Source organism: Grus americana, chromosome 4, assembly GCF_028858705.1.
Source record: "Grus americana isolate bGruAme1 chromosome 4, bGruAme1.mat, whole genome shotgun sequence".
In the NCBI taxonomy this organism is placed as follows: domain Eukaryota; kingdom Metazoa; phylum Chordata; class Aves; order Gruiformes; family Gruidae; genus Grus; species Grus americana.
In genome coordinates, this window is record NC_072855.1 from 13,219,069 (window position 1) to 13,239,523 (window position 20,455).

At 38.1% G+C, this 20,455-nt stretch overlaps 1 protein-coding gene across 4 annotated transcripts in view; it reads right to left on the reverse strand.

Annotated features, from left to right (window-relative positions):
- Nucleotides 1–2,196: 2,196 nt before the first annotated feature.
- Nucleotides 2,197–20,455, reverse strand: part of MAN2B2 (mannosidase alpha class 2B member 2) — a 31,600-nt gene continuing 13,341 nt past the window's right edge. For 2 of the 4 annotated variants that reach the window (XM_054824001.1, XM_054824003.1), the window contains exons 7-19: nucleotides 17,584–17,782; nucleotides 14,079–14,269; nucleotides 13,041–13,227; nucleotides 11,991–12,124; nucleotides 9,388–9,644; nucleotides 7,323–7,514; nucleotides 6,152–6,404; nucleotides 5,936–6,046; nucleotides 5,631–5,823; nucleotides 4,818–4,970; nucleotides 4,337–4,449; nucleotides 3,321–3,438; nucleotides 2,197–2,426 (exon numbers count right to left, since the gene is read on the reverse strand). In XM_054824001.1, the coding sequence (XP_054679976.1) occupies nucleotides 2,332–2,426; nucleotides 3,321–3,438; nucleotides 4,337–4,449; nucleotides 4,818–4,970; nucleotides 5,631–5,823; nucleotides 5,936–6,046; nucleotides 6,152–6,404; nucleotides 7,323–7,514; nucleotides 9,388–9,644; nucleotides 11,991–12,124; nucleotides 13,041–13,227; nucleotides 14,079–14,269; nucleotides 17,584–17,782 (2,196 nt within the window). In that variant the 3' untranslated portion in view covers nucleotides 2,197–2,331. Of the gene's footprint in view, nucleotides 2,427–3,320; nucleotides 3,439–4,336; nucleotides 4,450–4,817; nucleotides 4,971–5,630; nucleotides 5,824–5,935; nucleotides 6,047–6,151; nucleotides 6,405–7,322; nucleotides 7,515–9,387; nucleotides 9,645–11,990; nucleotides 12,125–13,040; nucleotides 13,228–14,078; nucleotides 14,270–17,583; nucleotides 17,783–20,455 lie in introns of those variants that run through there. The other 2 variants (XM_054824002.1, XR_008576864.1) reach the window with 2 other exon arrangements.

Here is a 20,455-nt window from a genome sequence, read left to right on the forward strand (position 1 = left end):
TCTTCTCCAGGCTAAAGAGACCCAGCTCTCTCAGCCTTGCCTCATATGAGAGATGCTCCAGTCCGTTAATCATCTTTGTAGCCCTCCACTGGGCTCTCTCCATTAGTTCCCTGTCTTTCTTGAACTGGGGAGCCCAGAACTGCACACAGAACTCCAGATGTGGCCTCACCAGGGCAGAGTAGAGGGGGAGGATAACCTCCCTCGACCTGCTGGCCACGTTCTTCTTAATGCACCCCAGGATACCATTGGCCTTCTTGACCACGAGGGCACACTGCTGGCTCATGGAAAACTTGTCCACCGGGACTCCCAGGTCCTTCTCTGCAGAACAGCTTCCCAGCAGGTCAACCCCTAACCTATACTGATGCTTGGGTTATTCCGCCCCAGGTGCAGGACCCTACACTTGCCCTTGTTGAATTTCAGTTGACTCCTCTCCACCCAAGTCTCCAGAAGAAGTGAAGATACAGTTCAATTTTTATAATCCATCAGCATAACTGGCTGTTACCAGCACATGTATTAGTGAATGCCTCTTCAGTCACAAAAATATGAATTGTAATCATACCACTGTGTAACTTACACAGTATACCCATTATACTACATGGCATAACCAAGCAGGGAATGAGAAAAGACATACAAGCAAGGAAAATGCCTTAGCTGAACACATTTCATTTTCCAAATACATACACAAAACAAAACGAAAAATAGCTGCCATCATGCTTTATTGCAGCCTAGTTACAGGGCTTTATGCTTTCCCTACGGGCTTAATGTTGCAGGAAAATAGCTTTCATTGCAGCAGGGCAGGTTAGATTGGCATACCACTAAATATTTATAGCCAAGTATGAAAAATAACCAATGGAAAATATGAAACAACCTTTCTTCATCCAATAACTGAACAAGGCAGCTTCTGCAGTGATTTTAATGAGACGCAACCAGTTAGTATACACAGGCTGTCTACACGGAAAAATTGACCACCAGTGCAGCTCTTCCAGCATAACTATTTCACAATAGCTATTATGGGAGAGCTCTTTTCACTCCATTTCCTTTGTTCTTGAACAGTGTCTCCACATGGAGGAAATTATTGCTGAACAGCCGAAGCAAATCAGAATAATTACCACAGTAAAATGTCATTTTTACATGATTCTAGGTCTGGAGTTATTAATTGACTGAAAAGGCACCTATTTTCCTCTTTTAAACCTATATTTTTTCCTCTTTCATTTTTACATTCCACTGGTCAGAAATACAGTGTTGCAACAAGCATAATTCATCATTACCACTGCAGTGAAGTGACTGACTTGATTCTCATCTCAGCTATGTGCATTTTCATGGTGAATAAGTAAAATAAGTAGAGCTGCCCAATGGGACATGAACAGAATCAGATTCTACAGCTCCACATTGATTAGAGCTAAGAAGAAAAATAGAAAAATGTCATTTTTCTTTTGAAGATAAATACATATGAGCTATTAGAAAAGCTAGATGCTGTCCAAGTTTCCTTCAGCTGCTCAATCAGATCTGCTTAGAATTTGCACCTCACTGCCAGTTTAACCCTAAACACAGTTCTCCATAACTAACTACAACTTGATGCTAATGAAACATTTCCTGCTACCACTGTGCACATTCTTTGAGCCTGAGAATGAAAGTTTGTGGTGTCATAAGAATGGTGTTCCTGCTTTGGGTTACGTGATGAGTTAGTTACTGGCCATGTAGCAATACACCTTCTGTCGACAGACTAGCTCCAGTTTACCCAGAACATAAGCCTGAACAACCAGGACCAAGATACTGTGAAGCACAGCCAATCAGTTCTGAACCTTAAGAGACACAATTTAAGTGAATTTAGCGCAAAGGCCCAAAAGACAAAATAGCTGAAGCACATGACAGGCATACCTCCTTGCATGTAGAAACAGAACATCATTTGGCAAATCACTATTCTGTGATTTGGAAGTCATCTCCTCTGACAATAAAAACCTTAAGAGAAGACTCTTGAGATCACTAATTAGAAGGACAATTCAAGACTGTAGCACTAATATGACTTTGTCAGTGCTCAACAGTGAAGCCTCGTAGAAGCAATCACTTTAAAACCACCCACTGCAAGCACAAAAATGTTCAATATGCTTGCACTGCAACACCAAGGTCATTTTTCAATTGAACACATTTCAGAAAAAGAGAGTTGTAAATAATTAACCAACAAAAATACCCAACAACTCAGGCCAACAATTTAATTAAATTTAGAGTTTCTTTCATTAACAGCAGTAGAATGTTTCTCAAGATCATCACTCGTATCTTGAAATAAAATTTGGAAGATTTTACATATTCACTCCTGAAATACAATGTCAAACTTTATTGACCTTGAAAGTATACAAAGAAAGTCCTTATTTCCTTTGGGTGAACAGTTACTATACAGTTTTCTGAGGTGTCTGTGCCATTGGAGAATCCTGTAAAACACAAAACCGTTGGTAATTTATTAAAGAAGAAGCTTTACTGAAATGTACATATTATTCTATCTCAAAAGTTTTAACTCATCCCTTCCTTAAAAGCTGGTATTTGAGCAGACTCTCCCTCTTAAATCTCTAAGTAGCATGGAGCTTAAGATGCACCCATTCAGAACATGAAAATATACAACTCCTCATCTTCTTTTCACACACTGACTCACACAGAAAACGTGAAACAACTCCCCAGTCACGCACCTTTTCTTCATCATGAGTAAACAGGAAGCAAGTTCCTAGCTGCAGGTTGAGTAGAGCTCTAAACTCTCACCTAGTCCAGCCTAAAACCTCTGCAAGCTTTTTACAAGGCACATACATGGATGGAAGTGACAGTAAGGACAATGTTCAAGCAACTAACAGAAATGAGAAATGAAATGAGGTCACCCACAGCATTTGACTTGAGTGTCAGCCCTAACTTGAACCATATCCACACGGTCCTTTAAGCTGATTACAGTGGGGATTTTTAACTGCAGCTGTTTTTCTGCAGCACAGGCTTAAGCTTAGATTAACACAACTCATCAGCATCTAACAAAATTAGTCTGTGTCACAAGTGTGACTTCATAAAGTAGCCACTTCTATCTGGACAAAGATAACTACAGAAAGATTTCAAGCTTTTTAACACTTCTAGGCAAAACAAGCCATCAGAGAAATACAGCAGTCTAATACTTGCAGGGAATCTCTGCTAAATGCTACTACTTGCAGGTTGTTACAGATACTAGGTCTGTCATACAGAACAAAATACATTTTTAATCTTGCAAATATTTTTTATATTTTTAATTAGACTATTCATCAAGCTTCAACAGTCAACAACAATACAGACACCAAACACCTTATTCCACTTACCTTTGCTTGGATATTGTGCAGTCTTCCATTTCCACCGCTTCAAAGTGTTTACATCCCAGGTGCCTGTGAGTGATCGCTCCTCCACTACCATCACTGATCCTAATCCCTTTAGCAAAGACTGTGAGTAAAGAAGAGACAAGGAATCAAACCACAGGTTATTGACAATAGCATCACACTCACTGGTCTAGTACACAGGTAGACCAGAGTAGAATTTTCATCTCTAGCATTGACCTGTTAAGCAGAGAAGTAGAGACTTTAAAAATCTGCTAGGTCATGCAACACAAGGGCAACTACACATTCACCGGGCTCCAAACTAAGAAGCCAAGGTGCTGAGAGCTTCCTGTGTCTTGTGGCAAAGTTCGGAGCCTACTAGTATCTCCATTCCAGAGCTGAAACTCACACTGCACTTTTTTAAACAAAATGGAGAATTCTATACCTTGTTCCCCATGTTTCTGTCATCACAATCAAAATTTCGTATTTTAAAATAATAAACCCCTGTCATGTATTATAAAATAATCTAATTCTATAGGAAAGATCAAATAAACAAGAAACTGAAAATACACAGTACATGACAGAAGTAACCAAAGTTTCAGCAACTCGCAGAAATAAACTACAGAGGAAAAATATATTTGTTTCCTTTAATCCTATCCACATTTCACTAACTATAGGTACAACTTGCAGTAACTAAAGAAACAGCAAAACAGAATCCCATTCTCTGCACTGGTTAAGGTGCTGCAGGAAGTGTTATACAACCAAAAGCTCAACAGAATCAGTCTTACCAATACTTATGCAGACCTTCCTGCTGTGCCTATGGCAACTTCAGCTGAAGTAACGGCTCCTGTGTTGCAAAGCTGAGTAAAAATAAGACCTGGTTCCCTCTGAGGTTAAAGTTATACTAGTATTTTTGTATCAATCTTTTGTGGAGTCTCTAGCACATGGGATGTTTTGGTCCAAACCAGTTCTCTCTGGAACAAAACCACCTCAAGTGGTATTCTCTTTTGAAGGATTAGATTTACCTTCAGATTTACAGTCACAGGTCGAGACAGCACAGGATCCTCTCCAACTTCATACAAGTGCCTAATTCTTAGCAGGACACGAGTGAAGTCTGCATCACCTTGCTTCTGTTTACCTTTAAGAGAAAACAAAATGCAAATATTTTCTTCCTTTAAAAATAAAACCAACTTTTAAACTTTTTTTTTTAAACTTTACACTCTCATAATTTGAACTTAATTCCCATTTTTTAAAATTAGCAAGAGGACTAACATCAAAAAATACCCAGCTCCCACTGTTGACAGGAATGACACTAAACAGGCATGACAAACACATGCAGGAGAAATATTTTACTATTTGAATAGAGAAATCATACAGTACAATTAACTTTCTTGATAGAGGAATTCAATACTTTGAATAAATAAAAGTACTAGCCACAGAAGATAGAAAGAAAGCTAGCCAGCTTCTTTAAGCGTAACATCTAGCCACTCTTTTGAAGGCGCCTACCCCTGCGGATGCTGCGGACCTGCTCTGCATGAATAGAGCTGTATTTCCACCCGGGAATGCTCAGAGTCTGGAGATGAAGATTAAGTGGGACAGTTACAGGTGAACTGTGGACTGAATTCTGCTGAAGTTGTCCAGGTAGCTTTGGTTTATCTCCTCCATGCAAAGTGAAACAAAGAAAACATCAAACATCCATCACACATGCAAGCCTGGCTAGGGTACTGTGGAAGGGTAAAGAGATTTTTGCTTTTTCTGCCAAGGCAGATGCAAAGCAGATGCTATGCTTTCTCCTCCAAGGCCTTCTGAGGTACAAAGCAGAAAGCAGCATGATTTTAACTGTTGGAGAAGTGTATTAGAGATTTCCGTAAAGCAAATTTCACTGCAGCTTCAAGTTGCTATTCCACTACCAGGCTTCAGTTTTAGTTAATAAGTCAAACAAATATTTTTAAAAGAATGACTCAAAAATGGTCATTAAGACTCGGCATCCAGGAAGCTGATATATGGTGCACTACCTACTTTGCACTAATTCCCTGTGTGGACATGTTGTTCTCATTAGATCCCTGAAAATTTATTCTCCTATGAAAGTAGAGATAATTATATAACAAGAGAAATATTTCACACACTTGGACAACATCCATGTTTGAAATTAACGCAAAGTAATTAGCAGGCTCTAAATCTGCTTCCTAACTCACTGTATACTAACTTTGCCACACAGGAGGCTTGAAGTCTGCGTTTACAAACTTAACAGCATAAATCACAGCAACGTAAATAAACCATTCAGATTCTAAAGATAGCACAGGAGGTTGAATGACGCACCTGATAATGCTCCAAACATTACTACTGGCCTGTGTTCTAATGCCAGTCCACTTGTCCGATACAAAATATTGGTGACAGCCTTGGCTCCTAATATAAGCCAAATCACAGGGCGAACCACTGAAGAGTCATTCAAAGTGAGATTGTAATTCAGGTCCCACTGAAGGTTGTTCCATAGTCTCCTGTGAAGCATCACCTGTATTGGGAAGGTAAATGTCACAACAGCAATCAGCCATCATGCTTTACTTATATTATCAGCAGCCATGAAATTATGCTCTCCTAGAAAAAAAAAAAACTTTATATGTTACCTCCACTTGTCCATTTCCTTGACTTGAGACACCGTGAGCTCTTTCTGCAAGCAGCATCAGCCTTGTGGTATCATCTTCAATGTAGGCAGTCTGGACCATAGGATAATAGTTCTGAAAACACACAGTAAATCATGCAGTGATAATATTAACCTACGTAACAGTAATGGAGAATGAAGATAAGACATGACTGACTTTGGATTACACCTTTGTGCCTACCCGAGCCACTGTGTTATTCACGTATGCCTTGAATGGTCTTTTCTGAATCTGATATCCATTGCTGTCAGTGTAGAGTAGCTGCCCGGTGTTCAAATTTGTGCTTGTTCTTAGAACTGCTTCACGATTTAATTCCAAAGGCCCAACACTGTATTCTTGCTCTATCCTATGGCAAAGCAACTTCCCATCATAGCCTTCTGGTACCGTGTACATTCTGGTATACACTGCATATATGTAATCCTGAGAAGTAACATTACTATAAAAATAAGAAGATACGCAGAATTTATAAAGTGGAACACTTGACTGGTTATGTCAAGACTTGCAATTCATTCATGATGTCATCCTACACATAGACAACTTTCTTGCCTGTTTTCTATATACTTCACGTACATGTACAATTATTTTTAATTTCAATTTAATTTTGAAATGTGCAGATATTCAGCTGAAGTGATATCCTATGATTTTCTTTATTGTTGCAAGACTCTTCATTCGATTAGAGAGGCTCTGTTTTTCTCAAAATTAACAACAAATTTTAAAATAATTATGACTCCCTAAGCAACACATTTGCATTCTACAGAATACATGTATTTTTTCAATCTGGGCAACATTAATTTTGATGCAAGAATTCCATTGTTTTCCAAAGGTCCTTCTCAACTACAATCTTTGTACAATGCCATGTAAAGCAAAAGGCTTCGATCAAATAACCAGATTTAAAAGAGGGTGAAGGAGTTATAGACCGATCTAATTTTAACACAGAAAGTAGCTAGTTCATCAGGGGTCAGAGTGACCTTTCTCCTTTCTCTAATTTGCTTGTAAGAAAGATATTCACAGTTATAAAAATGGACCATTAAGTCCAAATTCCACCCATATAAGAAGAGGTTAGCTGCAATTTTCACTGAATTGTATGGAACCAGGATCCCAACAGAAGCTGCACTACAAAATGAACACAGAAGATATCTTTGAACAATCATCACCTCCCTCCCTGCAGCAATATGTGCTATTTAAAGGAGGTGCTTCCTCAGTGCTACATTTAGCAGATGCATGCTAGTTCTTTTGTCTAAATCCTAACAGTACACAGAGCTTACTGTTTAGGAGTAACTATACAAAATTAATCTCATACATATCCACAGAGAATGAAACATTCCAGTGAAGTGAAGCTGTAATGGTGTTGTACCTGTAGAAATACTGCCGTATCTCTGTCATCAAGTTTCCAGAAACCACTTCCAATCCCACTGCTTTTGATACTGGAATAGCTGAAGCATTTGGGGCAAATAAGTAGTTATCTGAAATGGGTCCTTTCATCACGTCCCCGTTCACATGGTACTCAAGGAATTCCTGGGTCAACTGGACAGTCTGATTAGTCTCCCTGTGAATCCACAGAAAAGGAAAAATTATATTACTTACAAACACATTTTGTACATAACAGATGCAAACCTGAACTGCAACAGGAATGAGGCTGGAAATGTAAGAAAAAAACCCTGTTTCCTCACTGTGGATAAGCGATTTTATAAGATTTAGGAAACGAGGACAGCAGAGAATTAAAGTGCTTCCCGTTAAGACATCTGTCAGTGTGTAAATAAATGGAGGTTCTATGTCATTTTATACTTTCGTAAAACAGAAACATCTTAAGACAGAAACATCTACATTATTTTGATGTGAAAGTTGCTACAAGATCAAAACCTACCCATTGCAGAAAAACGAGGTACCTCGCACCATATTAATGAATAATCAGGTTCATTTAACTGACTTTGTAGCTAGGCAAATCATCATGATGCAGCTTTCAATATTTAATACTGGTAATGAATATAATGAAAACAGGATAGCAAAATTTACACTCGCTTGGTACCTACTTTGTCTCCTCCTTTCTCCCCTGAAGCTTACAGTTTCATGACTGTGTATTACAGTCTTTGGAAAATCATATGAAGGCAATTTGAGATGCTATTGACCTCAGCTACCTGTTCTCCTCCTCTTTTGGAGCCTTGTTGGCAAAATAGGAAAAATAACTTCATCTGGCATATAAATTTAAACTGCCAACCATTTTAGCTAGTGTTAATACAGTGACCTACAAATTGTAATGACTGAGGAGCAAAACATATTTTCTACTATTCCTGTTACGGGGCATTTCCAGTGCAGGGGCAGGACCTAAAAGTTCTAACTGTTGCAGCTAAACTTTACAAGGCTTCACAGCTGAAGATCCCAATTTTTTTCAACCTTTCCTCCCATTCTGACCTCATACCTTGTTCTTTCCCATTACCCCAAAGCAAACTTGCTGAAACTTAAGCATTCTGGGCTTGCCTGAAGGGTTGTGAAGAAAGTGAATATCCTATTTCTCCTTCATGCTGAATTCCAGCTCTTGCTGCCTACCAGAACAGGATAGAGAAAACTGGAATTTGAATTTAGATTTTTGTTCACATTTGAATTAAAATTTTTGTTTTTCCTTATTATACTCCTTGTGGAATCTGGAAACAGTTAGGATCCTAAGGCACTTTGAGAAAGTACTTACTCCAGGGCTCTCTTAGTTAAGGCCCATTATACTTTTAAAGCTGATTTTAACTAGGCCAATGTCAAAGGGGTCAAATCTTCCATCAGTATATAGCTGACAATCTGAATCCTGAGCAGGTAAAAAGCAGCACAGCTCCACTGAAGCTGAAGGAATTGGGCTCATTTGCATCAGCTGAGAAAGACAATCTACAAACCCCAATTCTCACCTTGATCTTGATTGTTCTTCCATTTTGTCTGCCTGATTAAATAGAATTTCCTTAGTTAAATGTTTCCTTTCAAAAAGTTTTGTAGTTTTCTACCATAGAAAGAGTGATACAGGACTTGTAAAACACTACTGATTAGTAAAAGAAAGCTCTTGCTTTATCACTTAAGGCTTATTGTGTAGTCATAGTGTATATGCTTACTTATTTATTTTTAATACAAACACACATTCATAACCCTCTTTAGTTGTAAAGTACAATGAGATTCTGCTGATCTACTAGTTTATACTGTAATATGTCATCTTAGACCAATTGCACGGTTAAGCAGGGCAACAACATTACAGAAATAGTATTGGAATCACACCTATGCTAGTGTTGATGTTTCCTGTAGAAAGGAGGACACGTGAACTGGAGATAAAAAAGAATTGCAAAGAATGTAAGGAACATTTTGTTAGTCAAGTCTCAGAATTAAGGCACATTACAAAGAGTTTTTTTACAGAATCTGAAACATTATTAAAAACAAGCAGGTAATCTCACCTCTCTGTAATGCTGTGCATTAGATTTGTGTTTTGGTCAAACAAGACCTGGTAGCAGTTGTTAACCACAGGAAGCAACTGTCGACTATGTTGATCTGCACGAGTTACATCTTTTCGCTTGTACTTGACTGATCTCCCAATAAATGCAGACTGCTTACCATTCAAAGGTTTAACATTGTATTTTCTGTAGCTCAGACCACTTATTTCAACTAAAATATTCAGATCATAGGTAGAATGGGACTCCGCTGAGCTTTGAACCTGTATGTTAATATAGACAGCAATGGTCCATTACAGAAGATTAATTAGCAAGGCAACTGCCTTCATGTGTTGTAAGCCCTAAATTACAAAAATTTACTACTTTAAAAATAAGTCTCTAAACATGCCATTCTTAGAATTCTCAATTATAATGTAGATCCGTGCCACTTTTAGTTGGGAGTTTGGTGAACTTGGATTAAGCTTAGCCTTTCTAGTGAAGAAAAGAGGGTCACTAAGAAAATTACAAAATGAGATCTTATTTTAATGTGAACATGGAACTGGTGATCTTGATTTAAGATCACACTGCAAAATGTCTATATGAGCAGAAATAATCACAAATTAAACTAATCAGTCAAATGACAGAAAAGAGACCGAAACATAAGGGAGGTGACCAGTACAAGTATGAGAAAACTCGTGACAAGAGGAGGAAGCACCCAGACGTGCCCTCACCTTAAGCAAGGCAGACGAAGAGACACAAAGAAGAACGTGTCATACTTTTGAACTATACACAGAACACCAGTGTTACTTGATATCAAAATACCTTAAACAACAGTTTTTAATCATCTTTCAATTACATGTATCCTGCCCATTAATGTTATTTAATTTAGTACTACTTTTGGTTTAGGGCAAGAAAATAGTACGAGAGAAATACTGTAGAGATTACATGGACAAAGAAGTTAGTTATGACTAACCAGAAATTCAAGCAAGGTGTCTGTACCTTCCCACTGTGGATTGGCTTATGTCCAGTTAATCACAATGCAGATCTCCTCACTTTAGTGGTAGCAAAAGGGCCTAATCCCATTCTGTCCTTTCACTATACAACCCACACATGCAGTGCAGAAGGTGGCAGAGGACTTGCCAAGCCTCAGTTCCTCTCAGCCAGATACTCACATCAGGGTTCTGAGCTAAGGGTTTCGTTCTCTCAAAAGGAAGGAGTGTGTGATATGAATGTACTTTTGAACAGTACATACTGGAATAAAAAGACCCCAAACTGCTGTCTCATTACTGGTAAAGAAACTTCATTTGGCCTCAAGTGACTATCCACATGCATATATGGGTAACTTCTAGCAAAAGAAGTACAGACCAACTCTGGAACAGAAAACGTTGTCTTTTTAAAATCATAGAATCATGGAATGGTTTGGGTTGGAAGGGACCTTCGAGATCATCCAGTTCCAACCCCCTGCCATGGGCAGGGACACCCTCCACTAGACCAGGTTGCCCAAAGCCCCATCCAACCTGGCCTTAAACACTTCCAGGGAGGGGGCAGCCACAACTTCTCTGGGCAACCTGTTCCAGTGCCTCAATGAGACAAAATGACAACTTCACTTCAAGGCATCCTAAATCTGAAAATAAATGCTTTAAATACATGTCAGTCTCCTCCTTGTGTCTTACAAGGCTAAAGTAATTCAGATTACCTTCTGGGAGGTAAGTGGCTGACAAGTAAGTGTGACCATGTGCTAACCCAAAAGGCTGAAGGCTTCCAGATAAAGGCAGTAGCATCTTAAGCCATCGTCATGTATATATGCAGGAACAGGAGACAGCTATTGTGTATCACTACCCAACTACAATGTGCCATGATCCACAGTGATAGTCATAAGCCACAGATAATAGAAACTCTGTTCAACTGGCAGAACTTGCTGAGCTACCTGTCATATTGGGGACAGAGGGGAGCATCTGGAATTGTGTCATGCCTCTTCAGGCCTTATGTGCAGGAAGCATTCCTACAGGTGTATCAAGCCATTGATGATGACGCACTCTCTACAGCAGATGCTCCTGAGAAAGGCTAGTGCTAGCTTTCACTTGAGGCCACTTGCTTCTCTCCTGGGGAACAGTTGGCCTTGTCTTGAAGCTTGGCTACAACAGAATGATATGTCATATGGCAGCTGACTGTCCCCAGTTTCTTTTGGGCTTGTAAATAAGACCTACATTTCTTAAATCTCTTCTCCTCCTCCAGGCAATGTGTCAATTGTACAAACAGGACTGTCAATTGTAGGGCAGGGTGTCAACCAAAAAGGCTTTATAGTGTTTTTATAGTAAGAAAAGCCAGATAAGAAGTGCCAGGTCACACACAGCAGGCATGCAAAGGACAAACCAAACACACTAGAAGAACAGGAAGCCCTTTTGGACATTAAGACAAAAAAATTCTAGTTGCGAGAATAGGCAAGTATTAAAAAAAACCCAAAACAAAAAAAAAATCACTTGAAGGAGGACTAGGAAAATCCCAGTTTGAACTAATACTTGTTTTCACTGTAATACTATATATTACCACACTTTGAGAGGAGGCAGGATCAAGTCAGTGAAAACTGACAAGTGAAAGAAAAGCAGCAGAAAGAAACAAAGTTGAAGTACCTGTGCTGGTACAGAATGTCCCAGTTCATCATATACACTCATTGCCAAGTGGCTGACAGAAACCTTGACAAAGGTGGTGACGTTCCATGACAGTGGATTATAGACAACAACATATTGGTCAACATCTGTAACACCTTTGTGCAGACAAAGCAAGCTATCAGTCACTAAAACTATGTATTTTTAAAATGTGATATTAAAAAGTATTTGATAGATCTGTCTAGGCACAACCATCTTACAAAATTTTAACATAAAACCCCACAGTAAAACTTCATGATTGAAAAAAGGAAAACATGTTATAGTACTTCATAAAAACCTGTTCTGCTTTATTCTTATATTTTTTACCCAATAAAAAGAGATTGTGTATTCAGAAAATGACACCTGAGTTGAATGTAAATGCATTTAGTGAAAATAAGCAGCTTACCACAACTCATTGTCATGCAGTATTAACTTTATCAGAATTACACAGAAGACCAAATGAGAAGCCTAATCTAAAAAAAAACCCTGTAAAAAACCAAATCAGTCTGTTGTGTAGCCCATGGCACTATTTGCATTTGACAGTTTAAAAAGTTTCCAAAGTAAAGATAAAAGGGAATGTACAGTCTCAAGAACAGACTACTTACAATTTCCTTTACTTTTTTTACACCAGCTGGCAGTACACTATAGCAAAAACACTTCTTAACTGTGACTGTGTTTCTTATGGAATAATCTTATGTTGCACAGTAAGGTTAATTTAGTAATCGCTCTGATCAGCACCTCTTCCTCCGTTAAGTAGTTGAGGTCTGAATCTGGGAGCCAGGTCTAATATATGCACTGGGGCAGGGCTCTCCCTAACATCAGTTTAGAGGTCCTGGTTTCAGATGCTTGAGATCTGAGAGCTCATAAATTCATCTGAGTTTGCCTCAAGTCCAGCAGGTCTCATAAGGCAAACAGGATTTTCCAGCCATGTTTCACAGAACTTAGGTGGTACGTAGTATGTTGATTGTTTTGGAAGAAAACATGCTGGCTTTCATAAGTTAGCCTGAAAATTGGAAAAGCTGTGTTAAAAAGTACCTGGTATTCCTGAGTCTTTATTGTAAATAGACGAATAGACCTCTCCGTTCTTCTTCGCATTGATCATGTCAAAGATTATGGAAGCCATTAGCTTCTTCACGTTGAACATTCCATACATCAAGTTATTCACGTACATGTCCTTCACCTTGGGAGACTCTGTGCCTGTTATACCATCATGGTGCTGGACCTTACATGTAAGAGTAGTTTGAAAGGTCACAATGCAACAGGATGACAACTTCAGGTTTGCATTTGTATTAACATGGTCCACTAACCTTCAGACACAACTTAAAATAATAAGGTATTACAGCTATATTCACAGATTCACATTTTGCCTATTCCAAATCACTATATATAGAATGAAATGGTCAAAGACAAGATGCACACGGATTTCCCTCTGTACATATTCATCTTTTGATATTTAGATATTATTAAAGTTACATGCTTTGAGGAAAAAAAATACAAGTTACCAAAACCAAGAATGCAGCAAAAATGCCATAACAAGACAGGTTTTTCATTTCCTACTAAGTTCTGATCAATAACTTCTCTGACAAAATATTTATTGCTGGTAATAAAAACAAACAGTGAGGCCTGTAAATGGTTAATGGTACGAGGCTGATCACTTAGCTGCTGAACTTTGAAGAAGCAAATCTGTCCTTCCTGTTCTAACTTGCAGAAGTTGAGGTTATCAGTAGTTTTGAGTTGGTTAGCTTTGTTAATTTTATTTTTAAAAAACATTTTGCAAATAATAAAACTAACATTAAGAAAAGGAATTTCATGTGCAAAGTTTGAAACCACATACTCTTCAACAGGCTGAAGAAAACATTTGCCATTAACCATGTCTTGAATGCATAGCTAAGGGGCTGAAGTCATGCTTCAAGACATTTTTTTGAAAAATTGTTTTACTTTTACTTATGACTTGCTAAAGGGGAAAATTATTTCTAAAAACAAAAAAGCAACCTCGAGACACTCCAGTTGAAATGCTTAAGCAAAGCTTTGCCTTTGGGCAATAAACATTTTCAAAAATAAATCAATCTTTACCTCTGAAACTGCCCATCTAAGGCTCTGTAGTTGCTTTAAGGCTCTACATTTGCAAATAGAACTTGCTGGGTGTTTCCGGACATACTGTGTGAAAAAGGACTCTCCAGCATAAAGCAGCGAACTTGCTCTCCTTGCGATTCCTTTTAACGTGCTCCGAGAAGTATAAAATCCAGTCCATGTTTGAAATGGCTCTGTTAAGAGTTGAACAGATCCAATACATGTCAAAATACCATTTCAGTTATCACTTGTTACTTATTAAACGACGATTGTACAGTTTCTTACATGAAACCTGCTGTGGGTTTACACATCAGTCGTCAGATGAAATAGTCATCAGCCCTACAATGAAACACAGCCATAAACGTGCACTTCGGAGAGCTACAATCTTTCCTACAGGCCTGGTAACATGTTGATAGAAAGCCATTATCAACTAAATTAACCTGTGTTTGCAGAAATGTCGTCTTTGTGGATCTGCACAAAGCAACTGTATGAATTTCACTGAGGCATATTTTATTACTCATCAATAAAGAAAGTGGATTATAATCCTTGGTTACTGCTTGATACAAGCTCTCTATATTCCTCCCTTTTAGTCAAAGGGATTTATCTTAAATTTCATTTCCTCAAAATGGAGTAGAAACAGTGGTGTGATAACATGACTCCAAACTACTGCACCACTTCAAACTACATCAAAAGATGCCCTCAAGTGGTCAGTGGAAAGTATTTCAATATTTGTGCTAATCTCTTCCAGTATCCTATGGAGTAAACTAGGAAAGCAAGTATTTGTTTTTAAAACCTCCAAAGCTCTGCTTAGTGGGGGGGCTTATGTTTTTGGGGGGATTTTTTTTATTAAATATACCACTGATAAATAGTTTTTCCAGAAAGAAGTTGCAGAAAGTGCTTTATGAAATGCATATATGCAACCATTACAATCTGCTATCAGCCTAGGATCAAAGGCAACAATTACAAAATGGGATCTTTTGCTCAAAACCTCCAGGTCCAGGACAAATTCTTTTTGGCCTAAAAAATGCTAGAAGTTCAAGTAGAATTAATTCCATTTCAGTTTTCAAGGTTACAAGCACAAGAGTCACATATGCACACTAGCACAGTACAATGAATGTAGAGTAAAAAAAGGAAATACTTTTCTGGGACTTAAAACTTGAGTTTCCAAGGCATATGTCAGAAGTGACACTGAGCCCAATAAGTGACTCATAAAAAAAGGCATAGAAAGAATAAGAGAGGATTAATCATCAAGAAGCAAAACAGTATGTGGGAGAAAGTGCACTCAAATCTATACTGCAATTGCAAGGCACAGTAAGTCGTTTGGGGAAGAAATTGCATCTATGTGTGGGCACCCACCTGGAACATTGAAGGTGCTGCTATTATGCAAGCTAATGGCAATCAACTACTGCCTGTAAATTATGCCAAAAGATAGAGGTAAAAGCCCAGATGTAAAAAGATATTAGCACTTGAAACTGGCAGTGCATTTATCAGCAAGTTGTTAGATATGACATGATCCCTAGAGGGAGGTGAGTGAGTAAGGGATCAGTCCATGCAATGATTCATAGGAAGCAATAGTTATTTTTATTCATTTAAAAGTTAACAGACACATTACAGAATATTGGAAGATAAGCTATATTTGGGTTGTAATAGTCTGAAATATACATCCACAATGCCAAAAAATGCGATGAAGTAGTGGTAGCTACAATTATATAGAAAGGTATTTTAATGATGCCAATAATATTTTAATGATAATCCAGGCAATGAAACAAATGAATGAGTTTAGAAACTGAGAATTTAGCTGTGTCTTCTCTCCGCATACTTTGATATGAGGCCTAAAAGGGTAAATTTACTGGGGAAAAGAATTAAAGGGATGTTGGGTATGGCATGCCTTCTTTCATATGTGCCCAGTACTTTTCAACTCTGCTTGAAAAGCCAAGGTAGTGCAGCAAGTAAGAAGCAAGCAAGCAACAAGCAGCTGCAATGAATTTGTGTCACATCGTACTATGAAATTTCAGAAATACAGGTGGTGTTTTTACTTTTTGAGATTTTAGTTGTAACACAATTTTCTTTTCCCCAGAATTTAAAACTGCTTGCTTTAATGAAAAAGACAAGACTTTCTCCTAGAGCTACAAGAGACTTTATGGATTCATCTACATTAGTGTTTTGTTTGGACCAGGAACATGCTTTTCAAGTGAGTCTACCAGTCATCCTTACCTAGTATGCTCTGTTTTATATATAAGATCGGTTTTGGAGCTTACAAACTAGATTCCTGATGGTATGTAATAAGCATTAATGGGCATTCAGTCCACATGACCAGATTATATCCAACTTTCCTGGAATTACATAGAACATGGACATCAAATCCTCAGCACCAACTGTTTCAATTTGACTACTCCTATTCCATTGTCCTAACAAAGAAGCACCTAAGAGCTTTCAGATTGCCTTGGTCACCTGCCTTGCTTCTCCTTCAGACATTCATAGATTACTCCATGTCACATTTCCCATCTCTACTCTAATTTATGCATAATCCAGTTCTTTTAACCAGTAACAATGGGATATGGCTCTATTTGGCCATGCATCCATCTGTTTCTGGGTGTCTTTCAGTTTATCAGCTTCCTTTCAGTTCCCTGGATCCTGGAGCACTGTCCTTACTACATCTCATTTTTGGGGAAGAGGAGAAGAGGTGTAACATGCACATCTAATACTGCAGAATACCTAGGAGACTACAGGTTATTTGTGCATGCTAATGTGTGGGAGGCAGAGAAAAGAATGAATTACAAGTTTAATATCCAAACATGAAACAAATAGTCAAAAATCTGTATTTGAAGCAGAATGAGCCCTAGGATCTCACCTTTCGAGAGTTCAGACAGGACCCCTCCAATGTCATGAGAGACTTCTTGTATTAGTTGTGCTGGTACACCTCTGGGAAGTACCTTTGCTATCACTGCTGTCTGCTAACCAGTTCGCAGTGTGTTACATACTTGCAGTCTTTTTTTCCTTCATCCATCCACTGAAATATCTTACTGAATTTCAGCCAGGTGACCTAGGCGTACAGGTTTATCTCATTGCTTTCACTGTAACAGAGCCTATTAGTGCAGTATCTATACATTTCTTCAGGTCATTACAAAAATTTGGATGACATTACACACGAATATACCTTGTGCTTGGCTTTGCTTTGCACTCTATTCAAAGACAGCAAAACAAAAACCTCAAGTTTGATTTCTTGCCAAGTTTGCCTATTTCTATACTCTTTCTTTCAAGGTCTCTTCCTTCACTCATTGCTTCCAATGGTTCCAAAGAAATATTCCAACCACTGCTCTACCATCTTTCTTATACCACTAAGTCGGGATCAACTTGTTTATTTGATGACACTTGGTAGTGTGAATAAATGTTATAAGGAGATGGTGTTTTCCCTTTTACTTTATTTCTCATTTTCTCAATTTCCCTTTATGAAAGTTTTAAATGCATACATTTGAGGCAGACATTATGCAGTTATGAACTTAATTACCTGTTGAATATGGAAGAAAGTCCTGAGAGTCCCGAATTTCCCATGTAAGATTTTTGCTATAAACTGCTTGGAAGTAATCACCAACAGTGGCATACTGGACAGTCACTCCAAACTGATCAGAATGCTCGTTAATATAATCCAACAACAGGTCCATGTTGGAGTACTGAACAGATGCATTAAAGAACTGTTTGTCACAGCCCTGAAATTGCAAAAACAGAACAGTGAAATGACTTTGGGTCACGTAATTTAGAAGGATCTTTTTTAACACTAGTCTATGTCAAAGTGGTATTTCTTTTGATCTTGACTGCCCACCTGAAAGTTGTTTGTTACAAAATTTCAGGAAAGGGTAGGGTTACTGGCACAGATCAGCTGATAACCCACCAGCATTACAGATAGGGAGAAGCGTATTGACACACCATATTGTGCAAGAACATGAAATTCTGTGGTAGCAATTGGAAAAATGCATGCATACATTCCTGGAAAGATGACCTTTGTTTCTTTTCACGTGGCATTTCTCCCACTTAGAAAATAAGGAAGTTCTTATTCTCTGTTCTTAAGAATGCTCACAGCTTTAGGAAGTGCTGAGGACATGATGTGAAACAAAACAATCTGGACAGAGATCCCTGTAGTACAAATGTCGCACAATGTGTTGCTGATGCCTTATCATGACAGTAGACTATAGCACTTCTGATGCTCATCCAAATAGTTAAGAGAGGTGATACACTGTGTATTAAAGCCTCTTTTTTGAGCATGCTTGCACAACTTCTGCCTTCTATTGAAGGCTCTATTTTCCTTGCAATCCCATCTTCTACTCCAACCTTTACCTCATGAGCTCAAGGAGTTTAACCTGATGAGCTGAACCCATTCAACTCATGAGTTGAACCTGATGAGTTCAACTGAACTCAGAGGTGCTTACTCTCCCCTCTCTTTCCAGATATGAGTGGGAAACACCCAATTTACTAGGTGTTTCAAGTAAGGTCACCATCACACCCTTTATGAATCCTAGTGCACATGCTTGTCCCTCAGACTTAACAGGCTAAGTCACTGATCAGAAAGTGGAAATTCTACTTCCAAAACAGAAAAGTTCTTCTCAAATACCCAGAGATCTTCTGCACATATATAGCAGAAACTGGAAAACAATTTCAAACTGGAATGAGCTACTAAAACATATCAAACCAAATACTGAAAAGTGCATCAGTCAGTGCAAACCAGACTTCCTAATGTTAAATTTGTGGAGAAGCAATATGTTTACCAGTCAAAACTACTTCATATTTACAGAGCACTACTTTCAATCCATGATCCAAGAAGACTTCCTTTTAAAAAGTAGACACTTCACACCACAGAACGGGATGTGCTGGGCTGGTAGACTCTCCTCACACTGACACAAAACATAGCTGGGGAGCACTGTAGCTCTGTAGAACAAGGATATTCAGGAGAACCTGTGGTAGTTAGTCATCACATCCACTCACTGTCTGAACAAAACTTTGTACAGGAACACTATGTATTACTGTACAGTTAATTCAATCACACAGGCCAAAGAACATCTTAAGGATCAGCTCCAGCCCTTAAGACAATTCCTTCCCCCCTCCTACATCTGCTGCTATGGCCTGTAGAGAGGCAGGTTTGAACTTTTACACTGCCCCACAGTGCTTCACACTGCACAACTAGGTGCTTCAGATCATGAACAAACACTTGTTTGTCCATATAACTCACCACAAAACTGCCAATAGTCTAGATGTGAGGTCTGACCTTAAATGGGAAGGTGTGTATTTCCTGATTTTTTAACTGAAGGAAAAAAAAAATAAATCCAAGTACTCCAAACTATTTGTAACCATGAAAAAATAGCTAAGCTTAGCTATAGAGGTATCCATGTATCTATTTCTCTCTACTTCTTTACATAGCAGCATGAATGATTAACAAACTTTTATCACTTTGTTTAAAGCTCATTATCAAAAGCACACAAATCAGGAAGTCAGAGACTGACATTTTCTTCATTACTGCAAAACTGCAGGTTTGAATCTAGATGTTTGGAATTTGTTTGTACTATTATAAACTCCTTCCTCGCCATTCCACCATAACTTACACTATAGCACTACTACAGAGTATTTTATCCCACTTCTCACCCTCTAAAAAACCCAATAAATTTAATGTAAACAAGTGCCACAAACACAGGAGAAAAACAAATCAGTGACTCAAAGCTGCATCACTCAGAAAATATTCTCTGCAATAACAGATATTGCAGTGAAACAGCCATCTTAAGAACATACATCACCCTTTAACTGTAATTAGGAGACCTAGAGCTTTCCTCAAAATTCAAAAACAGACTGTACATTCAGTTTAGGAAAAGTTATTCTTTTCCAAGGACTTAATAGCAAGAGCATATCAATGCTTTGTGTACATGCAGGACAATTAACATGGCATATTGCTGAAAAAAGTGTTTGGATGATCAAGCTGGGATATACTTATGTTTCTAACTAAAACACAAAGACTGTATAAGAAAATGATTACACATCAGTTAAAAAAGACCTTGTCTACCTAATGTGTAATTCATTTTTTTGTAATGCTATAATTTTTGTTAACACAGAGTTATGTTGTGCTAAGCAGTTATCTAAAAAGATCAGTTAAATAGACAAAGCAAGGAGAGAAAAAAGGAAGCAATATTGCAATATATAGTTTCACAACAGGTTATCTTCACAATTATGTCACCTTTCTTTCTATATAAAGTAGGGTGGAAGACTTGGTAGACAGCTGGCAGACTGTACAAGGAATTTCTAGTTTTTAAAAAATCATTACTAATCAGACATTTGTACCCCACTTATTAGGAAAACACTTTACAGACATGTGGTTTGTACCTGCATTTTTGTAGTACGTA